Source organism: Temnothorax longispinosus, chromosome 4 (assembly GCF_030848805.1).
Source record: "Temnothorax longispinosus isolate EJ_2023e chromosome 4, Tlon_JGU_v1, whole genome shotgun sequence".
Classification (NCBI taxonomy): Eukaryota; Metazoa; Arthropoda; class Insecta; order Hymenoptera; family Formicidae; genus Temnothorax; species Temnothorax longispinosus.
Genome location: NC_092361.1, coordinates 16991745 through 17006343, shown reverse-complemented (window position 1 = coordinate 17006343; position 14599 = coordinate 16991745). Strand labels below are relative to the sequence as shown.

At 31.7% G+C, this 14599-nt stretch overlaps 2 protein-coding genes across 10 annotated transcripts; both read right to left on the bottom strand.

Moving 5' to 3' along the window:
• Nucleotides 1–703: 703 nt before the first annotated feature.
• Nucleotides 704–3297, bottom strand: LOC139811336 (odorant receptor 94a-like). Of its 2 annotated transcripts, XM_071775577.1 has the most exons (5): nucleotides 3173–3297; nucleotides 2538–2930; nucleotides 1356–1688; nucleotides 1017–1218; nucleotides 709–846 (listed from the first exon to the last, which is right to left on the bottom strand). In XM_071775577.1, exons 2-5 carry the CDS (start codon nucleotides 2897–2899, stop codon nucleotides 844–846), a joined length of 900 nt encoding a protein of 299 aa, XP_071631678.1. In that variant the 5' UTR covers nucleotides 2900–2930; nucleotides 3173–3297; the 3' UTR covers nucleotides 709–843. The 2 variants fall into 2 exon arrangements, with proteins under 2 accessions (XP_071631677.1, XP_071631678.1); XM_071775576.1 differs by having other exon boundaries at nucleotides 704–1218.
• On the bottom strand, nucleotides 3170–14250 carry LOC139811330 (putative odorant receptor 85d). 8 transcript variants are annotated; one of them, XM_071775563.1, is made up of 7 exons: nucleotides 14054–14165; nucleotides 13958–13970; nucleotides 13357–13748; nucleotides 8228–8563; nucleotides 7870–8071; nucleotides 6869–7024; nucleotides 3170–6484 (listed from the first exon to the last, which is right to left on the bottom strand). In XM_071775563.1, the coding sequence occupies exons 3-7, from the start codon at nucleotides 13716–13718 to the stop codon at nucleotides 6434–6436; spliced, it is 1107 nt and encodes a 368-aa protein (XP_071631664.1). In that variant the 5' UTR covers nucleotides 13719–13748; nucleotides 13958–13970; nucleotides 14054–14165; the 3' UTR covers nucleotides 3170–6433. The 8 variants fall into 8 exon arrangements, with proteins under 8 accessions (XP_071631664.1, XP_071631663.1, XP_071631667.1 ...); XM_071775562.1 differs by lacking the exon at nucleotides 13958–13970 and having other exon boundaries at nucleotides 14107–14250; XM_071775566.1 differs by lacking the exons at nucleotides 6869–7024; nucleotides 13958–13970 and adding an exon at nucleotides 7100–7227 and having other exon boundaries at nucleotides 14054–14207.
• Between the last annotated feature and the right edge of the window lie 349 nt (nucleotides 14251–14599).

Here is a 14599-nt window from a genome sequence, read left to right as displayed (position 1 = left end):
GTTAATTTTTGCAATGTATGAAAAGTACAATATAATACTACTAAACCGACTTGTGAATTACAGTTATAATATTATATTGTACTTTTCATACATTGCAAAAATTAACATTAAATAAGTAAATGATTCTTGCTTGCTATATATGTAGCATACATGTCATTCGATGCAATGACATTATATTACGTATATGGTTTGATTATTGACTTGACTGTGTGAACACGCATACTGTGCATAAGTATAATTCAGCAATCAAGTAAATGTTTTAGTGAAAGCATGGCATTCAGCCAGTTGCAAACTGCCATTAGCTGAAACCTGAAACCCTCATTTTTCCACTCTTTAATGGTTTATATCTCGGAAACTGTCCATTTTTGAGCTTGGTGCCTATGGACACTTTTTATCAGCATGTTATGAACTACATTATCCTACATTATTGTCAAATTTGACTGGGAGCCAAAACCCCCCATGACCGTTGCGGGGTCCTTTATTTCATAAATAGCGTGAATAATTTTAATTTATTAAATAATTAAAATTAAAATTAAAATATCTGTCTAAATTTGTTAAAATTATTTTAATAATATAATAAATCGATTTATTATAAATTATTCTTTAAATGTAGAACATCTCTATATTTAAATATATCTAAAATTAAAATTTGGCGAAATTAGCTTTATAACAGTTATTTATACTAACACCCATAAAGGTTTCAAGATTCACGGGAACAATATAAGCACAAGTAATTTGAATAGGTACAGTTGTTCGCCTCATTATTATCATTAAAGACTTTTTTCTATTTTTGTCCAATGTCAGCCACTCCGTTTCGAAAATATGGTCAATCATTTGGACACTCTACTGAAATATGTAAAATGTATCCATAGATAGCATTTGTGTTAGAAACAAAATATATTTATATTATATACTGATACCTCGTAGATGTTAAAATTATTTAATACCATTAGAATTTCAGCATTTAATTGAGAACATCTATACCTACCATACCAGCTAAATATCTATTACTATACCTTTATCTTTAATTCGTTCCCATACCAACAATAGAAGAAGTTTTGAATTAAAATACAAGTTATATATAATATCATTTCAATATGTTTGGCTTTCGTTGTTGCTATACTTATTTGATAAAGGCAGAAGCATTGCACCAATGTAGTTAATATAAATTGGATAGCAATAGTCAGTCTAAACTTTTCATTTACAATAAACGCAAGTCTAGAATTTAACAAATTGTTCGTATAATAACATATTTGAATAAAATATACTGAAAGAACGATATTCAGATGTACACGATAGTAATTTAAAAATTATTGAGTAAATTTTGTTAAATTGGAAAAATTGTAAAACTTAACCTGAATATATCATAATGATGACGCACGCAATCGCGAAGAACGTTTGAATAAGATATAAATCTTCTCAAACGATAAGTTAAGATCTCAATTTGACAGCAAATATGGATTAATAATCCACAGATGATAGTATCACAACCAATACTAGCGACTGTTGCGACAGTCATACCTATCATTTGATGAATGAACGCCAGATAGAACAGTAACGTTGATGAATAATCAAATGGCAACCATGCTCTGTATGTCAATTTTCCATTTTTCAAGCATGATAAAGAAGATAACACGAAAAATGATAACGATACCGCTGCCAAATATACGAAGCGCCAAGTATTAATTCTAAAATAATTATATAAAATGTTCGCTCAAATACATACATTATCTTCATAAATTGTATATAAATTTTTTATTTTTATATTTATCTATTTATTTATTTATTTTTTACGCTCTTAAATCCTTGTAACTCCGTATGCAATAAAAATTTTTAGACCGCATTTGGTACATACATTTAAAGGTAATTTTTTTTTCCAAAAATGTAGTTGGGATTAAAGTGAGAGATCCAGAAAAAATATAAGGATTGAAATTAGATGTAAATAAGTAAATAACTTTGCCTATTTACTGAAAGATATTTAACTAATAAATAGTTTTGTCTATCGTTTTAAGTAGAATTTATATTACAGGTCAATAATCATATGGATTTATTCTACTCAAAAAGGTAGAGGAATTTAATTATTTATTAGTTGAATATTTGTCAGTAAGAGATAGAGATCACTTACTCCTTTATCTCCACTTTCAACTTTTGTATCTTTTTTTTCAAGTAATCCACACTACATCGCCAACCAGATGTTCGAAAAGAGCAACTCACTTTATGCCTGAATGCCAATGCGTTCCAAAAATTTTGATTAAAACTCAAGATACATGGTAACAAAACAGAATAGTCTTCGAGAACTTTATGGGTTAATTAAAAAAAAACAACATATTTTTATTAACTCTTGCGCATGTTCTATTGCATGTTTCTATTTACCGTACATTAATTTTATTAAACATTTAAAGAGAAAAAGAAATATTTACGTAAAAGATCTAAATACAAAAAGTAACACAAAGTAAATTTTAATAGTTTTATTAATATTAAACAATAATAAAATATTTGGTGATATTATTGATGATTTGTTAACACTCTATACTTACTCTATGCTTTTATCAAATTTATAGAGAATGTTTATTTCAGTCGATGTCGACGGTTTACATGGTTTCTTCATCAGTATGTCGATTATCATAATAATGTTTTTGCGATTTATGAGCAAAATGAATACTTTAAAGCAAGTATTTAACATGTCTATTAGTACAAAGAAACTATCGCAAAAATCGTCGGCATTGTCCGTTATTAGGGTGATGTCTATTAATAGCGATAGCATAAAGGTATTTATTATGAAAACTGTTATGCTTGTATACACGTAGTACGCTACGCGTTTATGCAGTGATGACCAAGAATTTGGTCGCCAACATCCAGACATCATTAAAAGTATAAAAGTCAACTTAAGTATGCGCATTTTTTAAAAGAATATATTCTTTTAATATTACCTGCGAAGCACACAATACATGTAATTGTTTTCTGCAAAAATTTAGTGCAACGTACAGCATTATTAATTAAACGTATCTTTAAAATAATTTGCAACTTTGTCAATTAAAGAATGTTTTTTGTAAATAATAGAAATATTGCATTTCTAACGATATAAGCTTTCTAATTAACCTAATAATTATAAGTAAACGTTGTGATATTTGCCGTAAAGAAATATCAAATTATTATTATAAAAAAAGAATACTTTTTAAGCGATCACAACGAATATGTATAGCAAGCACCAAAATCTTTAGACTGACTGACAAATGTCGACAGTCTATAGCTTTGCTGTCGGATCGAATTTCTTAGTATGTATAAGATACATCCATATGTGTGTCCATATATTTCCACCCTTCGCAACTGGTAATTTCATTATTCATAACGTATCCCTTATAACGTATCCCTCACAATATGTTATACCTCGTGAAATAATATATTTATGAGGCGATATGCAACACGTATATACACAGTAACAAAATTTACATACCTTACGGTAATATATCTTTGGTTGCAATAATGTTTTTCAGAGGCAAAGTGAAGAAAATACGAAATAGAATTCTCAAATATTGAATAAAAAATTATATCTTTATTTAATATCGGTACCTATAGGTTACAATTTTATGATACTTAAGCTATAGATATTTCAGTTTTCTCTGAATTTGAATCTTTCTATAACCATTGACTTTACAGATACTTCTAGAATAACGGAGCTGAAACGTTAGATTTATGATTGTGTATCCTATTAATTATTAACGATCGGTATAACTTACGTTAACGCATTGTCAACCACGTTGAATTTTTAAAGCTTTCTTTTACTTGTCACTTGTTCTTCTTTTAGAATGTTTGTAGTGATCAATTCTTCTTTTCCTTCTTTTCCATTAAATTATAACGTCAAAATCGCGCAGCATTTATTCTTCAAATATAGCTTTTCATATAAAAAAAGATTGATAATTGATTTTAATATAATAACATGTAGAAATAATGAAATATGTACACTTGAATAAAAAACATTTTTATATAAACATTTATTTAAAAATAATAAGTGTGGCGGCCGCGCGTGCGCCTCTACCAAGACAGCAACACATTCAGCCACGTTTTCTCGCGAGCGCTCGAACGCGCCGACCAAATGTATAAACAAATTCGACAGCAACATTTATTGCCCCGATCGACACTCTCACCGACGCCTCATCGGACAAGAGTTAGACGAGCATATAGTGGAGTGGCACCATCGCGACTCGCCGAAGAGTCATATGGTATTTTTGGGGACGCATCCTCCACATACCATCGCTACCTCCAATCATACACTCGATCCTCTCCATCGCTATCATCCCTGATCGACATCGACACACGCATCCCCACAATAAGTTTTTATATTAATTTAATAGAAATTTAATTAAATTAGTAGTCAAAGAATAATTTAATTAAGAATAGTTTAAAATGATTTAACAGTTGGAATCTATTTTCCTTTGTTACTGTATTGTTACTCTATAGCGCAGTCCGCTGTAGCGACGATAAAATTGAATCCCTAACGTACACGAATAACTAAAACTAAACAACTAAAATGATTTATGTTACCTTATTTGGATATTTATACATATTGTTATTGATTGCAAATTCAATCAGATTTATTTAATCCTGTGATAAAACAAACATTTTATATATACTAACACCCACAAAAGAATCAAGATTTAATAGAAATAATATAAGCACTAATGAATTCATTGTACTACGTTTAATAATCAATAATTAGTATATTGTACAACTAGTGGGAAAAGTGGTCGATTCTGAATGAGTGCGACCATCACACTCATTTGGGCTCGACCACTCTTCTCACGAGTTGTTCATACTATTTTTCCTAACAAGAGCGTGAAACAGGCCGCTTTTCGCGCTTGTTTTACAATTTCATTTCTCCACTAGTTGAGAAATGGCTCCATTTTTCAACTACTGGAGAAATGGATCGTTTTGCTCACTCAAAACAAGCGCGAAAAGCGGCCCATTTCACGCTTGCGTTAGGAAATAATAAAATAGGAATAGTTATTTGTGTAACAAGTGAGGTAAGATGAAAACTCGCCTTCGGCTCGTGCGTAAACTCCGCACCCGGGAATTTTCATCTTTACACACGGCTTACACACCCTATTTTATGTTGCAAGTGCCTGGAAAGTGGTCTATCACGCACGCGTAGCGTGCGTAATGGGGCACTTTCCATGCACGTGTTGCATAAAAATCTTTTTTAACATTTCGATCCAACATATGCCATTCAATTTCGAAAATGTTACTCACAAGTTGCCGGCTATAGATCTGTTGCAAAATAATATTAAAATATAGCCATCAATTATATGTATAAACAAGGCTTTAAAATTTCATAATTAATTATTATTATTTATTTATTTTATTTAATAATAATTTATTCATAATTTATTATTTCGAAGATTGCGTACCTTTAGTTTTATCTCATTTATATATCAATAATAAAAAATGATTTGCGTCACTCATCATGCAGCATATGCTATAATACATACTTCCATAACGCCAGGTGAACGTACTTTTCATTCCTTGTGTGGTCGACTTAATTAACTGATATGAATAGAAACACACCATCATTGTACATACTTACCATAAATTGAATAGCAATAGTAAACCTGAACTTTTTATTGACAGCGACAGCAAAAAGCTGCAATTAAACACATTTTGTCATTTTAATATCTGCAAGTCAAAATGACTGCGCTGACATCTTTATTAACACAACAATATTAATATTTTTATGACATTAACTGTATCATAAATACAAATTCAAAAATACGATTATGTTGCATTATGCATTCATGAAGAATATCTCTTGCAAAAAATTTTATTTACCATTATATTTCCAAAATTTTAGCATTTTTAAAATATACTAGAAGTGGCATATAAGAAACGAAAGAATACGAATACTGTCGACAATTTTATCATTTTTATAAATTTTAATAAAGATAATGCAATTATAATATTATTTCCCTTTAGTTTAAAAATATTTTATTTTTTCATAATTATTCTGCGTGTTACTGAAAGGTTGCCGTATATGATTCTGTCTCCGTATTGATTTTAGGCACTGTAATTTCTGATTCTGATTCTCACCTTACAAACAGAACATGTGAAAATTATATTACAAAGTGTATCATAGAAGGCAGGATAAGCAAGAAAGTATAAAATGTAAAATACAAATATAAAAATAGATGTTAATAAATGTAAAAATATAAGAAAAATATACAATAGAATAAACAACACTTTTTAATTATTCTTTTCTATTTTTCTACTTTAATAAAGTGATACATTAAATGTAGTGTGTTAGGTGACAATAACTATAATGCTAATTGTTACTACTAATTGCAAATATACTATCTTCTTTCTTCCTTTCTTGCCTTTTCTCAGATTTAATATTAATATCTGAGTAGTGCTCTAAGTCCATCAGTCTCTCATAAAATCACACTTACACATTTTGTATAAGTAAGTTGTAAAAAGAATAAGACGTTTTAAGTATCTAGAATTAGTAAACAGACAATCTTAATCTTTATCTAAATGTGTTCAGTTATTAATACAGCTGACTTCGTCAATATTAATATTAAATACATTAAATTTTAACATTAAATACATATAGTGCTGAAATTTGTTTATATATTATTTCAAATAATAATTCCAAATTTTCAGTATTTTTCGAATTTATTTAATAAACAGCATATACATGATTTTAATTTATTAAATAATTAAAATTGAATTCATAAAATTTGTTTGAATTTGTAAAAATATTTTAATAATGCAATAAATCAATATATATAATAAATCATTCTTTAAATACGTAGAACATATTTAAATATATCTAAAACTAAAATTTGACGAAATTAGCTTTCATAATATTTATACTAACACCCATAAATGTATTAAGATTCATGGGAACAATGTAAGCACAAGTAATCTGAATAGGTACAATTGTTCGCCTCATTATTATCATTAAAGACTTTTTTTTATTTTTGTCCAACGTCAGCCACTCCATTTCGTAAATATTGTCACTCATTTGTTGACTCTATTAAAATGTGTGCAACGTATCCATATAGATAGCATTTGTGTAAGAAATAAAATATATTTATGTTACTGATACCTCGTAGAGGAAGGGGAGCTCCGTTTGCCTACATTCCCGATTTCCAACAGCTTTGTTTGCCCACAACATTTTGTCGACAGCTTTGTTTGCCGACATTTCCGATTGCCTACAGAGCGATTTGCGATTGCCTACAAGCATTATTGCACACATGTAATAATTAAAAATACGAACATAAGTTTGCGCACATGACCTTATTACGCACAAACACATTGCATACATGACTTTATTGCACACATACACATTGCACACATGAAATAAGAATATTATATTAACACTTTGCACACACGCTTATATTGCGCATGCACATACTCTTTGCACACATGACTTTATTTCGTACATACACATTGCACACATAATGTTATTGCGCACATACACGGATTTCCAACTTTTGTGTATTGTGTACGCAATAATGTCATGTTCGCAATCGGCATGTGCAATGTGTTTATGCATAATAAGACCATGTGCGCAAACGCACATTCGTAATTTTAATTATTACATGTGCGCAATATAATGCTTAAATTGACAATCGCTCTGTAAGCAATCGGGAATGTTGGCAAACGAAGCTGTCGGAAAATGTTGTAAGCAAACAAAGCTATTGGCAATTGGGAATGTAGGTAAACGGGACTCCCTCTCTCGTAGGTATTAAGATGTTTTGATAACAGATTGTTAGAATTTTGCAACAAAATTTATACAGAATAACAGAATAACATAGCATTTAATTAAAAGCATAGATACCCATCACTCCTAGTACTAAATATCTATTACCATACCTTTGTCTTTAATTCGTTCCCATACCAACTATAGCAGAAGATTTCAATCAAAGTAACAGATACATATGATATAATTTCAATATGTCTGGCTTTCGTTGTTGCTATGCTTAATTGATAAAAGCAAAAGCATACCACCGATGTAGTTGTTATAAATTGCATAGCAATAGTCAGTCTAAACCTTTCATTTACGATAAACGCAAGCCTAAAATTTAATAATTTTGTTTGTGTAATAACATATATTTTAATAAAATATATACTTGATGAGAACGATATTATATTCAGATGTAAACGATACATGTATATTAATTTAAAAACTATTGTAAAGATTTATAAAATTGACAAAATTGTAAAACTTAACCTATATATATCATAATGATGATGCACACAATCGCGAAGAACGTTTGAATGAGATATAATTCTTCTCAAGCGATGAGTTACGATCTCAATTTGACAGCAAATATGGACTAATAATCCCCAGATGAGAGTATCGCAAGCAATATTAATGATGTTTGCCGCAGCTATACCTATCAGTTGATAAGTGAACATCAGAGAGAACCGAAACGTTGACGAATAATCAAATGGGAACCATGCTCTGTACGGTAATATTCTATTTCTGAAGTTATTGATTAAAAGAGATAGCACCATCCATAAATATGCTATCACTTCCAGATATACGTAGTACCAAGTAGTATTTCTAAAATAATTATAAAATGTTCCTCAAATACATATATAATAATCTTAATTCTTAGATTTTATGTAAATTTTTTATTCTTATCTTTATTTATCTACCTATTTATTTATTTATTTATTTATAATAATCACTTTTTACCCTTTTAAATCCTTAACTCCGGTTGTAATAAAAATTTTTAGACCGTATTTTATATAGTAAAATAAAGGAGTTGCTCATTCCAAAAATGAAGTCGGCATTAAAGTGGGAGATCCAAAAAGAATACAAAGATTCAAATTAAATGTAAATAAGTAAGTAACGTCGCCTATTTAACAATTACAATATAGGCAAATGATAGCCAAAACGCCGGTAGCAAGGCGACAAAATTAACTGTATTTAAACACTTATATAAAGAACGATCAAACGTTTCGGTCCTTCGCTTTAAGGGAATAGCCTGGTGTAGCGGCTTCAAAAAATCGAATTTTTTTGCTTAAATCGATAGTATTCTATCTCTAGAATACGCTCTCTAAACCCTAAGCATGAATTTAGATTTTAGCGGGCTAAAATGAGCTCGATCGGTGCGCATGGTCGAGCGCTCCGAAGAGCAGGATGCTGGGGGGGAGCTCTCAACGGTCTTTGAAAAGGCTCGTTGCCGGCTGATTTGTGAAGATTTGTCGAAGAAAGAGCTGCTCGAAAGGTGTTTGGGTGGGCATATCCAAAATGCGAACGAGAGTTTCAACTCTACTGTTTGGCGGTTTGCTCCAAAACACCTCCACTGCAGCCGGAAGATCATAGAGATTGCTGCTTACATAGCAGCTGGAATATTTAACGAAGGCTATCTGTCAGTGCTAAACACAATGTCAGATTTGGAAATAGTTATTGGGACAGCATGCAGAGATTATGCCGACAAAATTAATAATAGCCGTACGACCGTTCGATCAGAATCGTTGAAGTAAAATCATTGCTCGCGAACTAAAAAATATACATAAACAACGGCTGTTGGAGCACAACGAGCTGTATGAAGAAGTTGAGGGGATATTATATGGAGCAAGGATAGCAGATTGACCAAAAAGTATTAGGTAAATCAATAATAATAAGCTTTTATCAACCTTCTTTCTTATTCGAAAACTTTAAACGCGTTTTTCTCAAAACCATGTTTTTGAAATTGGCGTACACAATAACTCAAAATATTTTTTATGGATCCAAATTATTTTTTTTTTAAATTAAAGGTAATTAAATTGCCTTGAACTTATACCTATAATATGTACTAAAAATTTTGTTCAAAAAAAGTTATAAACAAAAGAAAGTGCAAAATTCATGCAAAAAAAATTTTTTTTTTCAAACCACTATTTTTAAAATTTTTTATGATAAAACAAAGCATGTTTTAGGTATAACTAGAAACTACATTCATAAACTTTACAAAAAAATTTTTTTTTTTGTGTCAGATTGTTCTACGGAGTGCTAGAGTGTACGCCATTCAGAAAGAATTTTCGAAGCCACCTTCGTATTTGATCGCATAACTCCTGTGTACTTACATATATTTATTCAAAAAAATTAATTTGAACATTTCAATATGTACACAATAAATGGTGTTAATTGCAAAAATATATATTAAGTAGTTTCTTTTAAAAAAAATCCAGAAAAAGAGCTTGTTTTTGGCGTTCTACACCAGGCTACCCCCTTAATGGCTAACCAATCTCTCGTCCGTCACATTGCCAGCCGCGGTGCAAGGACTGTTACAATTAGGTCCAAATTTTTCCATGCAACAGGTTAAAAGCGGGGGAAAAATAGCGTGTGAATTTATTAAGTACGTCGAGTCGAGTGTGAATTGTTTTTCCCCCAACTTTCGTCAAGGCGTTCGCAAGCACTGTATACAAGCCATCGAGAAAGTAGTTTTCGGAAATATGCCGATCCAGCTCCACGATCGTCCATTAATTCAAGCGCTCCGTGAGACAAAGGAATTTCTTAAAAATAATGTTAACGTATTAGTCACTAAGGCTGACAAGGGTAACCCCACTGTAGTTTTGGACAGGGACACTTACATGGGGAAGATGAAAGAGATGCTCGGAGATGAGAATACGTATTTAGTGTTAAATAAGGACCCTACAGGTAAAATAACTACAGATCTCAAGGTTCTCCTTAAAGCGTGGCTAGGAAAGAAATTTATCACACAGAGACAGTATAATTTCCTCAATTGCACTGACGACGTTATCCCACGAGCATATGGTCTTCCGAAGATTCACATAGCCAACTGTCCGCTCAGGATCATAGTATCGTCGGTTAACAGTCCGCTACAACCATTAGCTAAGTTCTTACAAGATATAATACAGGGGAGCGTGCCTAAAGCTAACAGTCGCGTGGAAAATAGCTTCGAGCTAATTAGGAGCCTGGCGGGTACACGATTGGAAGACCATTTCGAGCTGATTTCCCTTGATGTGGTCTCGCTGTTCACAAACGTTCCTACGGAGTTAGTTCTGACTGGTATTAAGGATAGGTGGCCTTACATCGCGGCTAACACTACGATACCACAGGAAGAATTTTTGAGAGCTATCCAGTTTGTACTGGATTCAACGTATTTTGTTTTTGATGGGGTAGTTTATAAGCAAACGTTTGGTTCACCGATGGGATCCTCTCTGTCTCCTGTGGTGGCTGATTTAGTAATGCAGGATTTGGAGAGAAAGGCATTAGAACGCCTCCCCATTTTTACACCGATCTATCGCAGATACGTGGACGACGTTTTGATGTCCATCGCGCTCTCACTTGTCAAGACAGTTTTGGAAATATTTAATTCCTTTCATAAGAGATTACAATTTACGGTTGAAGTTGGACGTAATCGGGCGATTAATTTCTTTGATACCACGGTAATGATCAACAATGGAATCGTTGAATTCAATTGGTATCACAAGCCAATTTTTTCGGAGCGATGTTTAAGCTTTTTCTCCCACCACCCGACCTGTCAAAAAATAGGCACGATTATTAGCTGGTTGATAGGTCGTTTTTATTGTCTCACCCGAGATATCACCAAGAAAATTTGAGTAAACTTGTCAATATCCTTTTGGTCAACGGGTATCCTCGGGATTTCATTTTTAAGCACGTAAAGACAAGGTTGCTCAAATTGGTCGACGAACAGAGGAGGACGGGGGTAACGGATTCGCGTATTTCGACTCCTAAGAATGGGGAATTTGATCAGTTTTTTGTCATTCCTTATATTGACAAAATTTCTAACGCCCTTAGCAACACGTTAAAAAAGTTTAGCTGCCGCACAGCATTCGTCGGTATAAATAAGCTAAATCGGTTTGTTAAGCCACACAAGGATGTTTTGCACAGAGTGGGGTGGTTTACAAAATTAACTGACGTGATTGCGACGCCTCTTATGTTGGCCAAACGAAGAGACAGTCTGGCACGCGGGTTAAAGAACACCGTAATCAGCTTAGCGGAAGGGCGGAAAATTTGTCGGTCGTTTCCCAGCACCGCTTAGAAGGACATGAGTTCGATTGGGATAATGTCACGATTTTGGACAGAGAGAGATCTTATACCCGAAGGAGCGTCTTGGAGATGGTTCACATTAAGCGCCAAGCCAATGGCATTAATCTGCAGGAGGACACGGCAAAGACGACCAGCGTTTATTTACCGATCATCGGGAGAATTTCGCATATGTAACTTCGCCTCTCGGGGTTATATAATATTTAATGCCTATTTGTTGTGCTCGACACGTCGTGTCTCCCGTGAACAGTATTAGTTTCGCTCTCCCGCAATAACGACGCGACCTATACATTTTACAGTAAACACAATGATAATAAGTTACGTTTCGATGACGATGTCCGTTAATTTCCACGTGGTGATTGTCAGGTAATACTGCTTGTCTTCTGTTTCCTGATTGATTGGTCAGATTTTGTAATAGTTCTGTGTTTAATTAAGGCAACAGTTGCCCCGGGAAATTGCATCGTTCCGCTGTTTAACGAATTGAGACGACGTACTCGATCGAAGGATTTATGGCAATGCGAACTCTGCGGAATTGACGGCATGGCTGAAATGGCGATCTTTTATTGTTTGACGACGACTTGATTGCATGTAATTTTTTTTATATTTCATCACTGAGGATGGTCCAAAGCAAAGGATCGAAACGTTTGATCGTTCTTTATATAAGTGTTTAAATACAGTTAATTTTGTCGCCTTGCTACCGACGTTTTGGCTCTCATTTGCCTATATTGTAATTGTTTATTGTTGCGAGAGCTTTAACCTTTTATATATATTGTCGCCTATTTACTAAAAAATATTTAACTAATAAATAATTTTGTTTATCGCTTTAAGTAAAATTTATAGGTATTATAGGTCACTCAAATAATAATCATATAGATTTATTCTACTCAAAAAGCAGATGAAATTAGTTATTAATTGAATATTTGTCAGTAGAAAGACCCGACCACTTATTTCTTTTACTTTCACCCTTTCAACTTTTTAAATCTTCTCTTTCAGATATTCCATTCTCTCGCCGCTTTCGGAAAGAGCAACTCATTTTACGCCTAAATATCAATACATTCTAAAATTTTTTATTAAAAGCCAAGATACATAATAACAAAACAGAAAAGACTTCGGGAACTTTATGGGTTAAATACAAAAAACAATATATTTTTAATAATTTTTAGGTGTGTTCTAATGCACATTTCTATTCTCGATACATTAATTATATCAAGCATTTAAATAAAAAAAAAAATTTACCTACAAATGTGAAAAATAACACAAAATAAATTTTAATAGTTTCATTAATATTAAGTAATTATCGGTATATTATGATGTTATTGATGCTTGTTAATACTTACTCTATACTTTTATCGAATTTATAGACAATATTTATTTCAGCCGATGTCGACGGTTCACATGGTTTCTTTGTCAGTATATCGATTAGCATACTAATGTTTTTGCGATTTATAAGCAAAATGAATGCTTTAAAGAAAGTATTTAACAGGTCTATTAGTAAAAAGAAATTATCGCAAAACTCATCGGTATTGTCCATTATTAGAGTCATTTCTACTAATAGCGATAGTATAAAGGTATTTATTATGAAAACTATTATGCTTGTATACACATAGTACGCTACACGTTTATATAGTGATGACCAAGAATTAGGTCGCCAACATCCACATATCGTTAAAAGTACAAAAAGCAAGTTAAGTATGCGCATTTTTTTAAATATTATCTTCTTTTATATCACCTGCGAAGCACACAATACATGTAATTGTTTCCTGCAAATTTTGTGTAACGTACAATATTATTAATTAAACGTATCTTTCAAGTAATTTGCAATTTTGTCAATTAAAGAATGCTTCTATATTTATATCATAATTATTTAATAGATTTATTTCTTTATTTTCTATTATTTACAAATGTTATTTGTAAATAATAAAAATATTGCATTTCTACCCATATAAGCTTCCTAATTAATTTAATAATTGTAAGTAAACATTGTGATATTTGCCGTAAAGAAATAAATCAAATTATTATTATAATAAAAAATACTTTAAGCAATCACAACTGATAAGTATAGCAAGCACCAAAATCTTTAGACTGACTGGCAAATGTCGACAGTCTATAGCCTTGCTGTAGCGGATCGAATTTCTTAGATGTTGATATCCACATGCATGTGTTCCCATAATTCTACCCTTCGCAACTGGTAATTTTATTAATCATTTCACGTATCCCTCTCAATACAGTATACCTCGTGAAATAATATATTTATGAGTCGATATGCAACACGTATATACACAGTAACAAAACTTAAATATATTACGGTAATATATCTTTAGATGCAATAATGTTTTTTAGAGGTAAAGTAAAGAAAATACATGATAGAATTGTCAAATATTGAATAAATAATTATATCTTTATTTAATATCGGCATAGGTTATAATTTTATGATACTTAAGTTATAGATATTTAAATTTTCTCTGAAATTTTAATCTTGCTATAGCTATTGACTTTACAGATACTTCTAGAATAACGGAGCTGAAACGTTTGATTTATGGCTGTGTATCCTATTAATTATTAACGATCGATATAACCTAC